This window comes from Chenopodium album, chromosome 22, assembly GCF_948465745.1.
Source record: "Chenopodium album chromosome 22, dcCheAlbu1.1, whole genome shotgun sequence".
In the NCBI taxonomy this organism is placed as follows: Eukaryota; Viridiplantae; Streptophyta; class Magnoliopsida; order Caryophyllales; family Amaranthaceae; genus Chenopodium; species Chenopodium album.
In genome coordinates, this window is record NC_137855.1 from 7,668,759 (window position 1) to 7,691,457 (window position 22,699).

Here is a 22,699-nt window from a genome sequence, read left to right on the forward strand (position 1 = left end):
AGTTTGACATTTTTCTAAATTTTGTACTCCGAAAAATTAAAAAAAAAAATTGAGGGCAATCATGAGGAATCGTTCATGGTTATAATAGGCTAATACACCCTTAATCATGAATGAAAGAAATTATTTGAGTTACTATTTACATAAAATAATACTCCGTATCGAAAATATTTTATACGGAGTATTGGTGAACACTGTTATGAACAAGTACAAACCGTTTGGAAAAGCAAACCAACCACGAAAAATTATTTGTCTCAAAAACAATTGCTTTTGGTGATATTTTATACAAAAAGTCACCTAAATTTGGAAGAAATTATTATTACTACCTCCGTTACAGGTTATGTGCAACGATTTGACATAAAGTAGAGAGGAAAAATGTCTAATCGTTGCACATAACCTGTAACGGAGGTAGTATAAAAAAAAAAATCAAAAAGGGGAATTGGTGACAATAGAATCATTTAGATTGCGCCACTTGTCACCATGCATGTTGTTGGATTGAGGTGGGGTAGATGAATAGTAACATGAACAATTTTTTACTTCATTTGTTCATGGTTAAAAGGAGGATGTTGGAAATTATTTGTATGGTTTATGTGTATGAGAGAAAGTATTTTTTTTTTTATATTTATAGTAACTGTTATGATCCATTTCATTAACATCATATTCCCTTATGAAAATTTATGGTAGGTATAAAGTAAACTTGAGGAGTACTTATTGACCTTTATTAGGTACAGAGTAAAGTGGAAATAAGGTAAACATACAAAGGGTAATGAACTTGATTATGACGGGAGGGGGAGTAGTGCTCAACATATAGAGGCGAGTTGCTTTAGTATCTCTCAAATTATATCACATAGAAGGTTGAATATCGAATCAAATTGTGGCTATTGAGCTTCGTACTCTTCAATACTCTTACAACATATTATGTTGAAATGAGAAGCTTAGAACATCTCAATCTAATAATTTTGTTCCAGAAAAAACACACACAACAAATACACAATATATGATATACTTGTATACATTATGAAAATCCACAATAGTAGTTTAGTTTCCTTGAACTCTTGTACAGTTATATTTAATGGTGTGACATAATTTATAATAATGAATCTTTGCATGCTTTGCAGTAATAAGGAAATAATTCAGCTGTACACAATTGTCAAGCTACATGCTTGAGATCAAATAAATCCACTTCACATACTTCAGACTGATGTACTGTTAGGAATTCCCCTGCCAGTGAGTCCTGCATCGCTCGTAGGATAAAGCAATGTGTATGGCATCTTCACTGGACCAACTCGATTCTTCTGTTTCTCATCTTTGTTCCTCTCTACAATCTTGTCTTCGATTCCCTCTAGAATTTTCCCGAATTTCTCAAATGCTTCTAATGGTTTGGTATCTGCAGTCCATTCTTTAGTCTCCCTTTGCCCAAGATAAATCTGTTTGATAAAAACAGAAGAAAATATGTCTGTAAATGTATCAAACAACACAAACTACATGATTGACATAAACAAGTTTCCAACAATACCTCATCAGTAGGATGTCGAGATAAAAGCTCTATAAGCGAAATCCCCAGCACACTTTGGAACTTGTTTGAAATAGTCTTTAGGAATACACTGTCAGGCTTTTTCTCAAGCTCTTCATACTCTGGAGTGTTTGGCTCTGGCATGAGCCTACGACTGACAGTTGGGCGATTTGGGTGGTACCCGGCATAAGGGTACTGGCCGAAATTGACTGCTGCATGGAGGGCTGAAGCAATCCATATAATGGTGGTGCAAGTTTGTGTTAGTTCATTTAATGTCTTCATAGCTGGCCACCATTTCTCATCCTTCTTATCACCATGGCCTTTTTCTCGGATTTCTTTCCACCATGACTGTAGTTCTCTGTCTTTACAGATCATGTCATCAGACTTGTAGTAAATTGAGCAATATTCTTTGACCTATGTCTCAATTGCTGACCAGATGTCTAGTGCATCAACGGCGTATGGGTAGTCCTCTATCAGTAGTTTGTAGCCGTGAGGGCTATGAGCGTCTTTCACAGCAACCCCCCTGATTAACAAAAGTGTTGAATAAAATGTCAGTAAAACAATTTGTGTACTTAAACCTTAGTACAATATTAAACAAAGCATGTACTAGTACACGAGTTTTGTTACAAGAATATTTTGTAGGCACGTAACCTTTTAACAAGGTCATTAGGAACGGCTTGCTCAGTGAAAACCCAGCTCTTATACACTGATGATGACAGCTCCATGGAATACTGTCTAGGAAATACAGTTTTCTCAAGGAGTCCTTCAGCATTAAGCAGTATTTGTCTTGCTACTGCGTTTATGTCCATAGTATAACGGAAATGTGGGTGCAGAAGTCTGTGTATTGGATGAAGCACACTCAGTTGCCTATTTGATGCGATCACAAAAGGTTCGATCACTGCATGAGTAAGCATCCTGAAGTAGGCAAAAAATAATTGTCAATACATTCCTAGATGACTAGTGAACACATATGCATGCCAAAAAGTGAAAATTTAAGATTCTTTGATAGAAGTCGCAGAGCTAGTACCAGTGGCTGACAAGCTGATGGTGGCCAGAATCATTGACAGCAACATAAGCTTTGGCAAGCTGCCAAAGAGAACCTTCAACACCGTCATGAGCAGGTGTAAACACCTTGCTAATGGCACCCAATTTATCACCTTCAGGATGTGGTAGACTCAACTCGATAGCTAAAGGCTTCAGTGTACCGTCATTTTGTAAGAACAGAACTGTTCTGGTGGCATAGATCTTTGAAGATGTGGAATTTATTCGCCTTACAAATGGCATCATAGTGTCGTGGTGATCTAGAATAAATAGCTTATTTTTCTTAATTGCCTATTTTCAATCAAACACAACTTTGGTTATACATTGAAATCATTATCATTGTGAGAGTTTACAAGAAGAAAAAGTTGTGCTAAAATTTTCACCTCATCTACATTCAATCCACCAAGATTCTTCTGGATGTGTTCTTTGGTGATTGAACTATTTTGGTTTCCATATATTTTGGGATCAAGCTTGCTAACAGGAGGAAAGACCTGCAAAATTTAAGATCAAGTTTGATTTAGCATAAAACCGAACTTTTGATCCATAATTAGATTTACCTATCCACATGATAATACATAGCAAGATTGATGCATTAACCAAATTATCTTAAGACATGTGAACTGTTTTTGGAACTTTGGAAGTACCAAATTATTTCTCACCTCAAGACGACGAATGGCTAGAGGATTTACACCAGCTAACATTTCTCTTGCAAATTCTTCGTCAGTCCTCCAAGCTGACTTATCCTCTGTGATCAGGGCAGAGTCCATTAAACAAATGATCATTCCATGTTTAACATCAGGCATATACGAGTATTTCATTCGGATACATACCTTTGATTACATCAGGCATTGGAAATTTTAGAAGTGGAGCACCATCAGTCTGAAGGAAAGCTTTTAGTAATTCAAATGGGATGCTATCCTTTAACTTCTCAATTAGTTCACCCTGTGGCAGCTTAATTCCTCCTTCATACAGATCCAGTTCATCTTGGAAACTGTCAAACTCATTGCGATCCTTGTCAAATATAGACTCAAGACCAACAGCAAAGTCCTGAGACAAGGACTTGAGCGCGTAACCCAGGAAGTCAGACATCTTTATGTGTCCGAATTTCTCATCTCTTGGAACATATACATCTAAACCCTTCAGAAGCGGAAGCCTACTCTCAGTTTTAGGATCTGCCAAGTCATACAGATATTATTTAGCTTTGGAACCACATATCTCAAGTTGCATTAGATGATAAAATTATCGAATTCATCTGAAACCACACCTCTTGTTTATGTCAGTTACACAAATCTAGTTCTTATTTCAAATGTTCATTTGATCAGTCTGCAATCTGTTGTGTTAATCAAATAGATATGATTCTTAACAGGCGAAAAAATTACTCTTCTAGTCTTCTTGCACCGTGTTTTGCAAGTACATTAGTATAATACAAGGCCTAAGCCACCTAACATTGTTCTGATTAACTTTAAACTGAGGATGAGTGCAGTAGATGAATATTTTTCTGAGGTAGAAGTAAAACTCGGAATGTGTTGTTTCATGTCAATTAGCATAACAAAGGCCATGTTCTATCCAAAGACCTTAAAATCTTACCGGTCTTTGTTGGGGGACGACCTGTCCTTCCCCTTCGAGGATAAGGATATTCAGCAGATCCTCCAAGTACAGGACGAGCATACTTGGGACCTTTATCCGGATCTCCTAGATCATTGTAGTATGCATAGTCATAAACGCGATCCCATTCCTCTAGCTTTCCTTCCCCGGTTCCTCTTAATATCTCCAGCTCTTCTTCTCGGTACTTGCTTAAAGGTGCAGGTGTTTCATCAGGTAAATAAGTCTGTCATACCACATTTGTAACAACATCATACATACTGTTACTGTGTTACATTAACATTCGAAATTTCAATACTTAGGATGAATATAAAGAATAAACTAGCACCTTATTGCTGAAAATAATACGGTCCTTCTTGTAACGATTAGTTGGGTAGATCCACGAGTTACACACGAAGTTGATCTTACCACAATCAGGAATGTCTTCTAAGGTGACAGACTTAAGGTAAAATTGACTGTGATGTTCATTCTTTATAATTAGTGCACCAGGAACACCGATGTCCTCGTCCCAATCAAATGTTATATTAAATGCCGAATCCCCGGGTGTTAAACCAGTGAAATTTTTTAGCCAATCTCCCAAATATGAAGGCTTTCCAAGTTTCCCTTTCGATTCATTGCCTGCAAATTACCCCATATTATATTACTCATTAAGATGAATATTAATGATTCAAAGCATGATTGTCGTAGCTAAGTGTCAACTAGCATATTTGGTTAAAGTTTTAATAGGTTGTACCCAAAACTCGGACCTAATCTCATTGACAACATTTTCTCTATTGGCTCTTTGGTAATTGAATTGTACCCCTATTGTTTGTTGCTATTTCTAGTGCTATTGCGCGCAAAAGTGCAAGTGCTAGTGCTAGTGCTAGTGCTAATGCTTATGCCTGTTGCTATTGCTAATTCATGTCGCTATTGTTATTGCTTTTTGCTATTGTTGTTGCTATCACTTTGGTGGTATTTTACTTATAATTGAATATAAGTACATTTAATTAAGTTAAGAATCCAATTTTTATTCCTCAATTTCTTATAGTATGTTGGTAAACAATTTGACACATATAAAAATATATATGGCACATTATGTACCAAAAAATAAAAATATATATATATATATATATATATATATATATATATATATAACTGTTGCATATGTCATGTGGTACAACGCCTTTGAACCAATAAAAAAGATTAAACTATTATTGTTTTCAAAATTAATTTTCAATTTCCCCTTCTGTGAGAGGATTGTACTGTCAACTGTATATATAATTTCAAATACTAATTAAAGAGATATTACTTGACAAAACAAATTACTCCGTACTATTTACTTATAGTAATTTGTTTTTTTTACTTAGCTTTAATTAGAAAACACTTCTTATATTTCGTTTCCCAAAAAAAAAAAAAAAAAAAAAAAAAAGAGAGAGAGAGAGAGAGAGAGAAAGACAGAAAACACTTCTTATATTATTTTCTAATGGATAGGATAGAGTAATTAAGCAAGGACAAAATATGGATCAATGGATGAGTTAGTTAATGTGAAATGTTTTCTTCACTTTAGATCATATATATGCAATATGATTAGAATATTACTACCTCCATTCATACTTGTTCTTTACGCTTTCCACATTAGTCGATTATTTTTATTCGTAGTTATTATAATTTAAACTTTTACATTTTTCAACCTTTGAGTTTGATATTCACATTCCTAGCTTTTATAGTTCTCACATGTTTCCCACATGCTACCCTATTTTTGACATCCTCTCTTCCCATATCTTGATTTATTGCAAATAATATTCGGTAAAAATAAATTAAATACTCTAGTGACGGATTAAGGTAAACAAAATAGTTGGTTTATTACTTCGCGAAATTAAAAAGAAATCTAATATTATTAAGCTTAACAGATACAAAATCCTTCATTCCTTGTATGTTTTGATTCTTAAAATTATATACGAAGTACTCTGCAATTTTTTCTTTAAAAGAACAATCCGGCCAATGTACATTTGGTTTACAAAGTTTTAAATCTCAATTATCATAAAACTTTAAAAAATACAAAAAAACCTAAAGCTTGCAAACATGTTATATTGGTATACAAGGAACATTCGATCTAACGAATTCAATACTAAAGGTGAACAAATATTTATCCAGCTAAGCTAGTCGATAGTACTGTAGATGAATATCCTAAAGGTGAACAAATATTTTAACTCATTTTTAATCGATTTTAGTGGAGTACTTGATAAATCTGTACATAGTGGCATAGTGCTATATTTTACTGGGAAATGTGACCTATTTGAATTTTGAAACTCCTAAATACTAAAGAATTAAAATATAAAATGAAATCCACATTTTTATTAATCTCCTTTAAAAACTACGTTAACACCAATACCTTAATGATTGAAAATCATTGAATATTTAAAAAATCAAAATAACTACAGTATACTGTATACTAAAGAAGTAAAGTATATAAAAACTTAATTGTAATAACTAAAAAAAATTAATACTACTTGTATAAACAATAATATTACATAAATTTGCTTTCAAAAAAATTAAATAAATAAAATGCATAAATTTCTTGTCAAATATATTGCATAAATTTAAAGAAGAAAAAAAAAGTGTGAGTAACAGTAAAAATTACCTGGGTCGGCATTAACAGAGCTAACAAGCTGAAATGACACTTTTTTACCAAGCAATTCATCAAATCTATCAAGAATTGATGCATTAAAATCATTAAAATCCAACACATTCTTCTTCATCAATATTACTTTTCCATTTATTTGCTTCTTGTTCTTGCTACTACTACTATTATCTCCTGAAATTGCATCTATAATATTATGAAACATTTTGCCTTTTTTTGGATTATAGGTTTTAGCTAGATTTTTTTGGTGATTATGTATATATAAATGGTAAATTTATAAATATGGTAGTTTGAATGATTTTGGAAAGGTGGTGAGTTTTCAAATGAAAGAATAATAATAATAAATAAACATATAAATGAAGGGGTATTTATAAGGGGAAAGTAGGTGAATAGATTTATTGATATGGAGAAAATGTGATTAATATGAATGACCTTACCACGGCAGTGCATGCAGTTTATGATGATGTAGATTGGTATGTATGCCCATTATTATTTTGATTTGTTACATACTTCCAATGTACGAGTAATAAATATGTAATCCATTGTCTTTTGAGATAGTTTTATTTGGTGTCGATTTTCATGACTATTGATAATCTACAAAGTATGGACGCATCATTTAATTGTTGTATTTGTATTAGACATGGTTGTGTATGATATAGATAAACTCGTGTTGGACAAAAACATATATACTACCTCCGTTTTTGAAAGTTAGACGCATTTAGGGCATGTTCAATTCAACTTAATTTCAGTTCAGCTCAGTTCATTTCAGCTCCTAATTCCTTCTCTCTTAAAATTCATTTCAACTCTATTTATTTCAGCTCTATTCAATTCAGTTATACTACCTCCGTTTTTGAAAGTTAGACGCATTTAGGGCATGTTCAATTCCACTTAATTTCAGTTCAGCTCAGTTCAATTCAGCTCCTAATTTCCTTCTCTCTTAAAATATTCATTTCAGCTCTATTCAATTCAATTTAGTTTAGTTCATTTCAGCTCCAATCAGTTTAGTTCAGTTCATTTCAGCTCAATTCAGTAAATGTGAACAAGCCCTTACTATTCATGTAATCAAAATGTAATAATCTTGACCATATTTTATGACTTATACAATAGAAATAAATTACGGAGTAGCATGTGAGATCTTATTAGATTTCATTATTATAAAATTTTCAAATATGTAAGGAGAAGGACCCTGAATAGACCTCAACCCTCGTAATTTTATTGATATGGTATTTCCTGGTTAGGCACTTTTAAAAAATTAAACTCTAATCAAGTAATAAATTCATTTGACAAACTAACTACTATTATGTTATTATTATTATTACATATTTATATATCTTATTTATATAATTGGAGGGACACATATTGCATGCATTACTTTGTTTATGATAAAGTATTGTGTCATGTGCTTTGCTTGGTGGCCAATATAAGGTGTACGAGTGTATAAGTGCTCCTATCAACGTGGCCACGAATTAGAAGAGAACGTAATAATTAATAATTATAATACACGAAGTTTTTATTTTAAGTGCAACGAACTTTCGACCAAACTGGTAGTCACAGCCTCTCAAGGTTATTTTTGTCCTAAAATTAAGTGATATTTTAAAAGTTTTTTTTTGTTTTAAAAAAGTTGTTGTATTACCCCAAGTCCAAATCGATTTTTGAGGTATAAAGATAAAAATAAAGAATCAAAACATTCTACTACAAAACACTCAACTAAAGACATAAAGTGCAAAACAAATACTACGTATATAAATAAGTAAATTACGGGCTCGTGATAGAGTTGAGATTACATAATCAAATTAAATATTATATCACAATTTAAACCTACAAAAGTAAGATAAAATCAATAATTGTCATTTAACTAAATTTTGACAATCATCAAACCTAAATTTTTCTTTAACTTTTTTTTACTCCCTCCATGCATGTCTTAATATTCATACATTACAAAATTACGGATAACATAATATGTGTTCAATAATTAATATTTATCGAACATCTTTGTATCAGAAGTTCTAAACATACAAAACAATACGAAGTATTTGATTTGGTTATCCAAGTAACTAAAAAAAAATTAAATTTGATAGGAAATGATACAACACATGCACAATCTAAGTCAAAGCAATATATATACAATATTATTTTCAGGACAGTTTTGCAATGGCTACAATAAAATTGTAGCCACTGTATCAAAAGAAATCTGCACCGTTGATTATCATTATGTAAATAAAGGCCATTGATTTAAAAAAAAAAAAAAACTGGAGTACTACGAAAGCTTCCATTGGCTTCCATTAATGTTTGCTGCAAAGTATGAAGAACCAAACGATCCACTTAACGTGAAATCCATTAAGTGCAAGAATAAAGTTGATCCTATCCAATTTTCCATATACTGTACTTCGTATTAAACTATCCAATGCATAAAATTGTATTCCTTTTTTCAAGGTTATTAGTTGGCAGTTTTGATTAATTGTTTAGTTATACATTAATCATTAATCCAATAATCCTTATTCCTTACTCATGTTTATTGTTCTTCCATTGTAATTTAATGGAGATTTAGGTTGATTTTTTTTTTTTTTTTTTTTTGAAACCGGGAGATTTAGGTTGATGGTTGAATATGAAAATCATCAATGGCAGAGACAATCAAGAGTTTTGTTTTCCCCCAAAATAAAGCAGTTTTAAAAATTATAATTTAGAAGTCAAATGTATGAATGGTTTAAAAAAATAAAAAAAAAATAAAAAAAAGTCAAATGTATGAATGGACAAGATTTATCATTAATATTTAAACAGTCAAGATTAAAAGTAATTACAGTGGCTACATTTTTTATGTAGCCATTGAAAAGTCATCCATTATTTTCATCCACATCTAAATTTCCGAAGAAAAAAATTTATCTTGTCTTCTATGAAGAAACTGTTAATTTACTTCGCATTGTTTTCAAATAATCTTGCTACTAAATTTTGCCGTAGATATTAAGGGTGTTGGGATCCTCTAGAGTTGATCAGAGTTGTAGAGTTATGAGAGTGAGAGTACTTTAATATTTTTTATTTTACTTTAATTTTTACTTTTTAAATTTATGCATGATAGATCTTAGGCATTGATCTTCTTTCAAGGGTCTTGATTTGCTGAAATCTATAGAGTTCAACTCTAGAGGATCCTTTATTAGTATTAGTAGGAAATAGGTACGAGTTAATCGGAAACATCTACATCATATGGTTTGATTTTTTTTTTTTTTTTTTTTTTTTTTTTTTTTTTTTTTTTTGAAAACATATACAGTATATGGTTTGATTAAATTTTATGTTTCTAGGAAAAATTTAAGTAATAAGAAGGTTTTTATTTTGCTATTTTTTTTTCTTTTTTTTTTGAAAGAGGTTTTTATTTTGCTTTTAAATTAAATAAAATAATAGATGGTTTTTATTTTAGACATATGCCTTTAAAAAATCAGGAAATTTGTTTATGGACAAAGGAAATAGTACCCTACTTACCAGGAGAAGAAATCGTAAAAATTTGTAGTTTTATTTGTTTATTTTGTAATTTTGTAGTTTTATTAATTACCTTTCCACGTCACTGATTTCTAGTCAAGGAAAAGCCTAAAAAAGAAAGAAGCTCAAGCTACAAACATATTTTGCTTTTAACATTATGATCGATCACTATTGTAGTTGAAGATTGGAGTTTCCTCCCCTCCCCATTTTATCTAGAAAGCGATGTTTCATTATTATAATTATGAGAATCGTTGCTTTCTAAGACCTTTAGTTTTTTCTTTTTTTCGGAAAAATGGTCGAATGAATTAATTTTACTGAAAAATGATATATGATGTATTGGAGATATTATTGTGATATATTTTAGGAAATACATCTTGTGAAAAGATATGGTAGAATATGAGGGGTTTGTTACCCTAGTAGTATATATACATGTATTGGCCGTGAATATCAATGAGAAGAATACAGAGAATTACATTCATAATATTGTCTCTGATTTAACATGGTATCAAGAGCCTAGTTAAGATCCGATTTTTTATGCCTTAAGAAATGCACATAAAATGCTAGTATAGACTATAGAGTACTATACTATGGCTACTGAGAAAAAGGAGATATGAGCAAATTAAGTATTAATCACACCAATCAACCAATTTGTGTAGTTTTTGTCATTAATTTTCGAGTGTATACTCCGTATTGAGTGTAATTGTGACTAGGGTAATTATTGGCACAGATCGGACTTACTCAACTAAATTCATAAAATATGTTGACTTATCATTGGATGAGTGTAATTGTGACTAGGGTAATTATTGGCGCAGATCGGACTTACTCAACTATTGGCGCAGATCGGACTTACTCAACTAAATTCATAAAATATGTTGACTTATCTTATATTTTCCTATTTACCGTCCACGTAGGTATATAAGTTGGATTTATTCTTCATGAGTTAACTGTAAATCTATAATTAATTAGTGCTCCACTCAATAATTGCTTATACAATTAATCCCCGTTAAATAAATTAGTGATTTATTATAGTGAAATACCTATGTACTAGCGTATCTTTTTTAGCAAAATCCTTAATTGAATTAGTTTTTTGATATCTTTATTATGGTAAATACAATTAAATATTGCAAAAATATAATATTTTGGCGTAGATGGCATGCAGGGATTTCTAATTTACTTCGTAGCTAATTATTTATTACTCCGTATCTTATTTTTTGTTGTAAACTGAGTGTATTTGGGAAATTTGATTGGTCATCTTTTAGCACTATATATAGAAATTAAAAATCTTTAATTAATAAAATATGAGTATTAAGGGCATGTTCTCTTTAAATTATTTTTAGTTCAATTCAGTTCAGTTTTTAATTTTCTCTTTTCATAAAATATTCAGTTCAGTTCAGCTCTAATAAGTTCACTTTTGTATAGTCAATCAGAACAGGCCTAATAATACACCTCAAATTAAGTAAAAAAAAAAAAGGGGAAAATACAAAAAGTTCCCACCTCATCATTTTTTAATTTTTTTTTTATTAATTTTTTTTTTTACGCTAGATTTCCCACCTCATCACAGAGAAATGATGAGAAAGGATTATGGAGTTGCCGACAAAAGTTGTGGGAATGTTCGAAAGATAAAGTGTAACGTATGCATGGCGTGTTTATAGTAACTTCCTATCATAGAGGGATTTATTATTTCTTCCCGTAGAGGAATGATTCATTTGCCTTTTAAGGTATGGTTATTATGTTTAGGTCACTCTCTTAAGGTAAGGATTTCTTACCTTTTTTGCCCTTTTAACTTTGATTTGCGATCTTTGACGTAATATTTAGTAATTTTCATCATAAAGACGTACATAAGACTTTAATTTCTAATCTAGTTTATCGTTCACAATTTGGCTCACTTTCTCTTCCCTTCCCATCTTTATTACCTCGTAGGCTCGTAGCCCTCCAAGGCTTTAACAGAACACCACCTTCTTGAAACAAATCCTAATAGCTCGTTTAATACGTGATTATAAATAATGGTAATGAGAATGAATTTAATTTGTATGTAAATTTGAAAGAATAATCAAGGTTCATTTCCATGATAATGCTAATTCATACTAAATATTCATTCCCATTTAATACCCTTCCCAATTAGTAATGGATGGTAACGAAAAAAAAAAACAAAAAAAAACAAAAAAAAAGTAAAGATAACACATGCATGAGGATGAAATTGCATTACCATTAAAATTCCAATGTTAATTTTCTTCCTAATTTGCAATAAAAATTCATTTCCATTGCAACCGTTTAAAAATGGCTACCAAATGGGCCCGTAAGTACCATACATGCATACATGTGACTTCCTTTGTTCTATAATTTTGACTTGGTTAATTAACTTTATCATGCCTTTGACTTTTTTTTCCTATTATGTAAACAAAATATTAATCCTTATCTTGTTGTATTTGAAAACATAAATTTTTAATTTTATCTTATACTAGGTTAGATCCCGTGCCATGCACGGTGATCTTTAGTTATATATATATAGTTATATAGTATTGAATGAGAAGTATTACTGTACAACTGTATTCAGTATAATCATAAATTAGTCGATAAATAATAAAAGTATGAAATATGTTAATTTGGTATTTGCAATTTTAATTGTAGCTTCCAATACACAACTAAAATAAAAGTAGGCAAAAAATCAGAGCAATATTTTTTCTTATTGTAAGATTATTTTAAAATTTTGATTTTTGGTATATAATTGATTATTTTTTTAGAAAGATTTGTGAATAAATATTTTATTTTAAATATAATAATACTACATGTTAATATGGAATATGTAAAAAATTATAAATAAATAAATAATATGATTTTTGTAAGTGATTTGTTTCCTTAATTGAAATATTTTTTTTAGTAAAAAGAAAAAAATAATTAAGGACACACCAGGAGATGACACGTGTCATTGCTGGTGTGTCTTTTAGTATATAACTAGTGTGTAGCCCGGGCGTTGCACCGGATGCTACTTTAATAAGACCTTGTGATTATTATATACATTTATTTTCATATTTATAACATAGTTTGTGATTGGATTAGATGGTTAAGTAATCATCTTTCTTTTAAAAGGTAGGGAGATCGAATCCCCTTATGGAGTAGGTGACATGGCGTGGTCTACGTCGTACAGAGACGTTTTTAGTAAAAAGAAAAAATAACTAAGGACACACCAGGAGATTACACGTGTCATTGCTGGTGTGTCTTTTAGTATATAGTATTGATATTGATGAATTTATTTCCCCATTATATAAAACAAAATATTAATCCTTATCTTGTTGTATTTGAAAACATAAATTTTTAGAATAACTTTTGTATACATCCGGTGTACAGTAATTTACTGTACATCCGGGGTCACTTTTTATTAAATTTAGGGTCACTTATACAATTTTTTAGGTAACTTTTATCAGTAAAGCATAATTATTTCGTAACTTATATTTATGTCAGGGTAACTTTTATTCATATTAGGGTAACTTTTGTTCATTTTAGGGGTAACTTTATAACGGATGTTCAATATTTATTGTACATCCGATTTATTTAAAAGTTTGTCAAATTTTTAATTTTATCTTATATGAATTTATTAGATCTTATTTATTGTATCTTTACTGATTATACAATAAATGAATATAAGGTGGAGAAAACAATACCTAATACTTTATCGGCAGATTAAACTTTATCTCACAAATGGACAAGAGTACTTTTGACATTCAATCAATCAATACCATACCATAATTAGCCTATCAAATCATTCAATCTTACGTTACACAAAAGAAGGAACAAAATGTGATGCGATGGACCTATGGCTACCACATGAAAAACGTTCACTAATTCAATATAATAATTTGTCAAATGAAAGGTTTAGAAAAAACCACGAAGCTTTTTCACTAGACTTAATTCAGCAAACAATTAAGATATGGTCTTTCACCAAATTACGGGTCCATTTAATTAATTGGGAAGATTTAAAAGGATAAATATTAAGTTATGTTCTCTATTATATCTAACACTATCATACCAATTTCATTATAACATTGCTTGTAAGATAACATAGTTTAGAATTTTGAAGCAATTTCTACTATCATTGATTTGGTAGGTTGCCGAGCATTGACGAATTTCTGCATTAATTGATGACAACTACAATTTGATTGGTGGCTAATTTCTCCAAGTACAACCATGTGATATGAACATATGATGCTAGATTGAGTGGTATAAATCGGTTATTATCAATATGATTTGAATGCGGACCATGAGTTATAGTAGTTGTAGGGTTGGCTATAGAAGGACCATACTCACTCCGTATTCAAATGTAACAAGTTAAGTTAGGTCGTTAGGAAAAGTGGAGTTAATAATGTTAGACATAGGATTTCAAGCTATATGCATCTTTACTTCAAAGAGAATAAAAAAAATAATGTCGAAAAATCGATTTGATTGATATCTTTCATTAACGTTTTTAACATGTGGCGGTGTTATCATATGATGAAAATTTGTTTCATTTGAATTTGTATGTGCAAATTTACAAAAGGCTAATGATTTAAAAAGAGGGTGAGTTTTGTATTCCATGGGCTATGAAATTTGTCTAGAATTATGAGTTTTAAATTTTTTTTTTAATGCATTGATCGATCATAAATTTGAATCCAATGTCACATTATTAATAAATTGATTTAATTGAGAGGTCAACTTGTTAAATATTTGAAGGTGTTGTCAAGGTGAAATTATTCTTCCATAAAATTGATTGTTTTTCTTTATGTACAAATGGCTAATTATTAGCCATTTGTCTTTCAAAAACTAGAATATTAACTATTACTAAAACAGAATTGCTAACATCATTGTTGTCTATATGTCATTCTCTTAATAAAAATTTTCCCGCCTAAATGTAAGAATGATGTCATCATTTTTTTAAAGCTACCATATTTAAATTTTTTGAAATTTGAATATTTGAAGCTTCTATAACTTATCAATTTATTACCAGAAATGGAATAACAATTTTATACAGTATCACACTAATAAATGAACCTCAATATTGAAAATGTATTAGGCGACGTAAAACAGTACTACTCATACGAAGTATATCGTAATTTTGATAAAAATCTTAAATTTTGAAATTATAAAATTTTCGTATTAGGTATATAATTGTTATTTATATTCATTTTTCATTTATAATAGCCAATTTCGTTCAAGAAAAATGTATATAGCCAAATTTTTTTTCAAATGTACAAATAGGCCGGGAAAATAAGCTCTATCATGAGTCATGACACACCAGTGTTTAAGTTGGCTAGTTACTTTTAAAAAACACCTTCTGCATTTTCCATCAGTTCATGACTTTCTGATACTCATCAGTGTTTGGTTTCAGCATGAACCTTCGGCTGATAGTTGGTCGATTAGGCATGAATCCGGAGTAAGGGTATTTTCCGAAATTGACTAATGCATGGAGAGCAGAAGCCACCCATACAATGGTAGTGCATATTTCTATTAACTCATTGAAGAACTTCATTTCTGGCCGCAACCACTCGTTATTCTTGTATGTCCCCATGGCCTATTTCTCAGATTCCTTTGCACCAGAATTGTAGTTCAGGGTCATTACCAATCATGGCATCAGATTTGTAGTAAAAACAGCAATACTCATTGACCCAAGTTTCGATTGACAAAATTGCTAGCCCATCAATAGCATGTTGGTAGTCTTCTACTATTAGCTTGTATCTATGAGGGCTGTTTGAGTCCTTGACTGACATTCTTCTGAAACGAAAGCATTGGGATACTGATGATCAGAGTTTTAACATGAATTAAAAGTTTAGATTGAACAACACCCATTCAACAGTTTATGCTACCTGTTTGACTGTTATAATCTTCAGTAAGAGTTTTTGGACACTTGCATTACACTTTAATTTGTTTTTCACAACATCCTGCACAGAATTGCAATTAACTTAGCCAAGTTATAGCATTGTGTAATTGTTCTTGGTGCAGTTCACTAATTTTACGGTTTAAGTCCAGATTAGTCAGAGTACACAAGGCTTCAAATACCAGACAGTACATTAAAGCAAGAACATTTATATACTGAAAGATTTTAAGATTGAAATGCGGAGCATACATACCAGGATCAGCTTGAACAGCACTGACAAGCTGAAACCTTTCTTCCAACCAGCACATCATCACAACGAAGAATGGAAGATGTCAAACGATCTTTGAAGAGGTAGAGATAGTCTTCGTCTTCAAGATTACATTCATTACAATACCTTCAATGATTACCTTACCATTATGGCATTGTCTGAAGATTCTTCCATCTCCTTCACATCAACAGGTGCACTTTTATTTAAGGTGTAGTATGACCTTCTTGCCTTCCCTTTGGTTTTGAGCAAGAAAAAAACAATATTTTCTATGAAAAGAGAAAATAAAGCTGTTTATCAGAAATGTTTGCATCTCTGAAACTTCATCATTATCTATCAGCAGTGCGATTTCAATGCTTAATTTCAGACTAATTTCCAAACTATGAAAATTAGTGTAAACGACTCACATTTTGTTCACTTTTCCACGTTTAAACATCCTAAGAGGTGACAGTAGCAAAATTTGCGAATTTTTATTCAGAATTATTCCCAAAATCAGTAGTATATGTTCTTACAACATGGTCCTGAATCGAGAACCTTACAATATAATCTTTACTTACTAATATTAAAAATTTTGCATGTATTTACAACCTGATTTTTTAAATGACCTGATTCATAATCATGCTTCCTAGAATGCTCTTAGCGTCTTAGCATCTTATTATCCAGTACAAAAAAAAAAGTAAATTTATAAACTTACAAATCTATGCTTACTGCTTCATAGTGCTACATAATTAGTCAGCAGAGCTTCAAATAGAGACACTGTTAGGAATTCCCCTGCCGGTGATCCCTACTCCACTCGAAGGGCACAGTAATGTGAAGGGCAACTTAGCCGGACCAACCCTATTCTTCAGTTCAGGATCTTTGTTCCTTTCTAGAATCTCTTTTTCTATCTCTTCTAGTCTCTTACTAAATCTTTTAAATGCTTCTAATGGTGGAGCGTCAGAAGTCCATCCAGGCTCTCTTTCACCAAGATACACCTCATCTTCAGAATGCCTGGAAATAAGCTCTATTACAGAAAGACAAGCTAATGTTCGGAGTTGGCTAGTTACTGTCTTCAAGAAAACACCATCAGGATTTTTCTCTAGTTTTTTTAATTCTTTTTTTGTTTTAGGCATGAACCTTCGGCTGATAGTTGGACGGTTAGGCATGTGTCCTGAGTAAGGGTATTGTCCAAAATTGACTACTGCATGGAGAGCTGAAGCCACCCATATAATAGTTGTACAAGTTTCCGTTAACTCATTGATGGTCTTCATTTCCGGCCACCACTTCTCATCCTTCTTGTCACCATGACCTATTTCCCGGATTTCTTTCCACAAGGATTGTATTTCGGGGTCATTAGCAACCATTTTATCAGTATTGTAGTAAAATGAGCAATACTCTTTTACCCAAGTCTCGATAGCATCCCAAATTTGTAGCCCATCAACAGCATATGGGTAATCTTCTATAAGTAGCTTGTATCTCTGAGGGCTGTTTGAATCCTTAACAGCCATTCCTCTGAAAAGAAAGAAATGAGATGCAGAATCAAAATCTGATTGGACATCCACAACTGTTTATGATTCTTAGAACAATTAAAATCTTTCACATAATTGTTTGAGTAGGCAAATTAAATTTAACATTACTTGTTCAAATAATGTAACCTGCACTATACATTGCAACAAGGAGTGAAGGACAATTGAATTATAAATTTATATTCACTTCTGCTCAAGGTTATTTACACACAGCTTCATAAATTTAGATAACAATAATAGCTTTTATGTAACTTCTCATGATGCAATTTGCTGATTTATGCAGGATTTTAATTCTCAATATTTATAAAATTGTAAATCATGAAAACCTCATTATCTCCTTAGATCAAATAGTATACCTCTTGATAAGGTCTCTCGGAAGTGCTTGCTCAGTGAGTGTCCACTTCTTGTACAGTGAGGATGTCCAGTGCACGACATACTGTCGAGGAAAGACGGCTTGCTCAAACAATCCATCAGCATTAAGAGCTATCTGACGTGCTACTGTATTGACAGGCATTGTATCACGAAAATGAGGATGCAAAAGTTTGTAAATTGGGTGAAGCATACTCAATTGTCTATTTGATGCGATTATGAATGGTTCCATCACTGCATGAGTGTGTAACCTGCCAAAAGACAATAAATGAATATTATTTCCAAAAGATGCAGTTACTATGAGGTGAAGATTAGTTTAGCTAGTACCAGTGACTGATAAGTTGGTGGTATGCAGAATCATTAACAGCAACATAGGCTTTCGCTAACTGCCAAAGGGAGGCTTTAATTCCTTCTTTGGCTGGTGTATGTAATTCGCTAACAGCACCAAATTTGTCCCCTTTTTCATGCGGAAGGCTTAATTCAATTACCAATGGCTTCAAAGTTCCGTCTTCTTTTAAGAAGAGTATTGTGCGGGTTGCATAGACCCTTGAAGTAGTTTCTTTGTTGATTTGCCTTAAGTATGGCATTACTATGTCATGGTGATCTAATATGAATAGCTTGTTCTTCTGCATTGCCTGGTTGAAGTAATAAAAGAACAAAATAGGAAGAGAAAGAAACTCAAGATGTCATATATTATATATTTCAGATTCAAACTTGTGTAAACGATGAGCACTGTCCAAGAGCAATTTACCTCTTCTACACTTAACCCATCTAGGTTCCCTTGTATGCATTCCTTGGTGATTGAGCTGTTCTGGTTTCCATATGCTACAGGATCCAGCCTACTAACTGGTGGGAACTCCTACATTGACGGAAAAACCTTGTTAAAGCATGTACATCTTGGTACATTACTTGTAACATTTACAATAAGTCTTAAGCTCCAATTTAGAAGACTACAGAGTGGCTCCAAGCTCTCTATATTAAAGTTGCATCTGTCTTCACTAATTCATGCATGTTTTATGATATTCAAATAAGAAGTGTAGTCATGTTACCTCTAAACGACGAATGACAAAAGGATTTATCCCAGCTAACATCTGTCTGGTGAATTCTTCATCAGTTCTCCATGCTGACTCATCCTCTGTGCCAAAATCATAGACACCAAAATGCAAAAAAATTAAAACTTTTTTTAAGTCTCTAAGGACAAAATTTACAACACTATGAAATTTGTGCTAGTGGTCTAAGCTAATGTTTACCCTTTATAATATCAGGCATTGGGTAATTCAGAAAATCTGCACCATCACTTCGAAAGAGCGCTTTTAGAAATGCGGTTGGGACCCATTTCCTAATTTTGTCAAGTAATGAGCTATCTTGAAGCTTGATTGCTCCTTCATACAATTCGTGCACTTCTTTGAAATTGTGAAACTTTGCCGGCGTCCAATCAAATATTGCATCCAGTGTACCAAAAATGGCCTGAGATATAGACTTGACAGTATCAGCCATGAAATCAGACAACTTAAGGTGCCCAAACTTTTCATCTCTTGGAACATATACGTCTTTTGCCTTGACTAGTGGCAACCTGCTCTCGATACGAGGATCTACAAACACGGTGCATGATTATGAGAATACAATGGAGGCAGATTAACAATTAATAGTACAGAGTAGTTGCCTGGCAGTGATGTGCTTTTTTAAGTTTTTTGATGACAATGATTAGATATGAAGACAAGCGGGGGAAGCTTGAAGATTTTTCATGCTTTTTTGGTGAACAGAGAGCCACAAAGGGCAATGATGTAGACGATTTCAATTCTATACCAGGGTGAGATTTTATCATTAAGCTAAAGTAATGTAATGCTAACCTTTCTTTGTTGGGGGACGGCTTGTTCGTCCTCTACGTGGATAAGGATATTTAGCAGACCCTCCAAATACTGGGCGAACATATTTCTCACCTTTATCTGGTTCTCCTAGATCATTGTAGTATGCATAATCATAAACACGATCCCACTCCTGCAGCATTTCATTTGGATCTTTTCCTTCTCCTCTCAATATTTCTAGCTCTTCCTCACGATATTTGCGTAGTGGTGCAGGAGTTTGGTGAGGGAGGTATGTCTACACATGATAAACATAGAAAAGATTAAGAATAACAAATAAACATAATTGCTGCATATGTTTCAACAAAAATAGCTAGGTAATTATGAGAGATAACCTTGTTGGTGAAAAAAAGGCGGTCTTTTTGATAGTATTTAGCAGGATAAATCCAGGAGTTGCAAACAAAATGGACTGAGCCATGGCGCGGAATGTCTTTCAAGGTAATGGTTCTTAGGTAAAATTCCCTGTCATGATCATTTCTTACTATTATTGCTCCAGGAAGATCAATGTCCTCGTCCCAACCAAATCTAACTCTGAAGGCCAACTCGTTATCAGCCAAATCAGTAATTGTTTTGATCCCTTTTTCCAAATATGATAGTTTTCCAAGTATCCCTTTGTAGTTGTTGGCTGAAAATTTGAACAAATTTACTATTAATATGGCTAAAGCACTAAACAAAAATAATAATTACTATAAGCATCTTACACTTAATATGATCATCTGCCTTGTTGTCAATGTTAGTCAATCAATCAATCAATCAATCAAAGCCTTAATCCCAAAAGTGGGGTCGGCTAACATGAACCAAATTTGATTATTCCGTGTAGTCATCAACATAAATCTTTCTCCTCCATCCCTTACGATCCAAAACTTCATCCTCACGTAAATCCATGCACTTCATATCCTTCCTCACTCCTTCCAACCAAGTCATCTTTGGTCTCCCTCTTCCTCGTTTAATCCCTCCATGGTCCCACTCTTCCACTCTTCGCACCGGTGCACCCTCGGGTCTCCGTCTTACATGTCCAAACCAACGCAGACGATTTTCCCTTAATTTATCTACAATGCCCGCCACACCTACTTTCTTGCGAATAACCTCATTTCTGATTCTATCTCTTAAAGTGTTTCCACACATCCACCTTAACACTTGTTGTCAATGTTAGTAAACAGAAGTAATTAACTGTCAATGCTATGCTTCTAGTCTGAATCCTCTTTGCAAATTAACTACTCCAGAGTATGTTCTTGACTCATGGTTAATAATTTAAGGATGTTATGGAAGGTAACACTATACTTAGGGCCATTTATCGCGATCACCCTCACATATTTGACCTAGGTCTGGTTATTAGAACGAAATCACCCAACCAACCCAATCGGAAACTAAAACACTAACAGGTAACCCGGAGTTTGAATCCAGAACAGAAATTAACCTATCTCATAACTTAAACCCGAAAAGTGTGGTTAAAATCATACACCTATAGTGGATGGGTGACCTAAAGCTTAACATGACCAAGAGCCCCAATTAATTCAAACCAACCAAAAAAACTCATTATCCGAATATGACCTGATCTAAATCAACTAAATCTGAATACCCTGTAAGTCTGTAACTCATTTATTATTGATTGTGGATTAATACATTGCTGGGAAATATCACTCAACAACCTGATATCCAATCAACTCAAATATAATCATGTAAGTCAACTTCAACCAAAATCAACCTCAGAACAATCTCAATCAATCTGTGATCAGAGGATTTTTATCATAAAACAACAAACAATCATTGTCCAAATAATGAGTAAAGTTATTCACAGATTAATTTGTTTCTAATCAAAGAAAAACAAAACAAAAAGGTCCAAATAAAGTAATCAAGATTATTCCTAAAAAATTATGGGACCATTAGACCATCTCTTCTGTACGTGTTAACAGTCTTAACACTATAATATAATATTCGAAATAATGATCCTACTGGCATCTCCTAGACGTGTAAAAACACGAGGCATCGCCCAGGACACACACTAGATTCAATCAATACCGGTCACTAGATTAATGGGTCCTTACTCACTATATCATAAAACAACAATTCATCACAATCAAATAAAATCAGAATAATGGGCATTATAAAAACACAAAAATAGGGTTTATAATCAAAGAAAATTAGAACAACAAATTATAGAAAATTACCAGGATCAGTATGAACAGCACTAACAAGCTGAAATGAAACATTCCCACCAATCAAAACATCATCACTATCAACAAACTTAGATTTCAAATCTTGTTTGAAAGCAGAAAGAGTCTTCTTCTTCAATACAACAATTCCTTCAACAATCACTTTTGCAGGTGCACGATTATCTAAGGTGTTCTTCACCACATTACAGTAATACCCTTTTGCTTTTTCTTTGGATTTCAAACTGAAGAAGATCTTTGACTGATTATGATTTGGAAAAGCACTCAAATTTCTACTTTGGAGGAGAGAGAAAGAAGATGGGTTTGATTTTGAGTGGTGATTAGTAAGTGGGGTTTGAAGATTAGTGTTGCTAATCTCACATTTTAGTAGCTTAATCATGATTATTAAGCACTAATGAACTTTAGAAAGTGTGATTATGGATTTATTGTGGTTGTTTAATG

General features: G+C 32.4%; 2 protein-coding genes and 1 pseudogene across 2 annotated transcripts; all 3 read right to left on the reverse strand.

Moving 5' to 3' along the window:
- Positions 1-1,029: 1,029 nt before the first annotated feature.
- Positions 1,030-7,398, reverse strand: LOC145605549 (putative linoleate 9S-lipoxygenase 5). The gene is made up of 10 exons (XM_081661618.1): positions 6,774-7,398; positions 4,482-4,771; positions 4,139-4,379; positions 3,382-3,723; positions 3,211-3,296; positions 2,935-3,042; positions 2,538-2,842; positions 2,162-2,425; positions 1,514-2,033; positions 1,030-1,424 (listed from the first exon to the last, which is right to left on the reverse strand). The coding sequence occupies exons 1-9, from the start codon at positions 6,976-6,978 to the stop codon at positions 1,925-1,927; spliced, it is 1,950 nt and encodes a 649-aa protein (XP_081517744.1). The 5' UTR covers positions 6,979-7,398; the 3' UTR covers positions 1,030-1,424; positions 1,514-1,924.
- On the reverse strand, positions 1,191-1,885 carry LOC145603845 (putative linoleate 9S-lipoxygenase 5 pseudogene; annotated as a pseudogene).
- Positions 7,399-16,945: 9,547 nt separating the features above from the next.
- LOC145606051 (putative linoleate 9S-lipoxygenase 5) lies at positions 16,946-22,699 on the reverse strand. Its single transcript, XM_081662112.1, has 9 exons — positions 22,256-22,699; positions 20,423-20,712; positions 20,076-20,325; positions 19,476-19,817; positions 19,275-19,360; positions 18,977-19,084; positions 18,553-18,860; positions 18,213-18,476; positions 16,946-17,842 (listed from the first exon to the last, which is right to left on the reverse strand). The coding sequence occupies exons 1-9, from the start codon at positions 22,635-22,637 to the stop codon at positions 17,095-17,097; spliced, it is 2,778 nt and encodes a 925-aa protein (XP_081518238.1). The 5' UTR covers positions 22,638-22,699; the 3' UTR covers positions 16,946-17,094.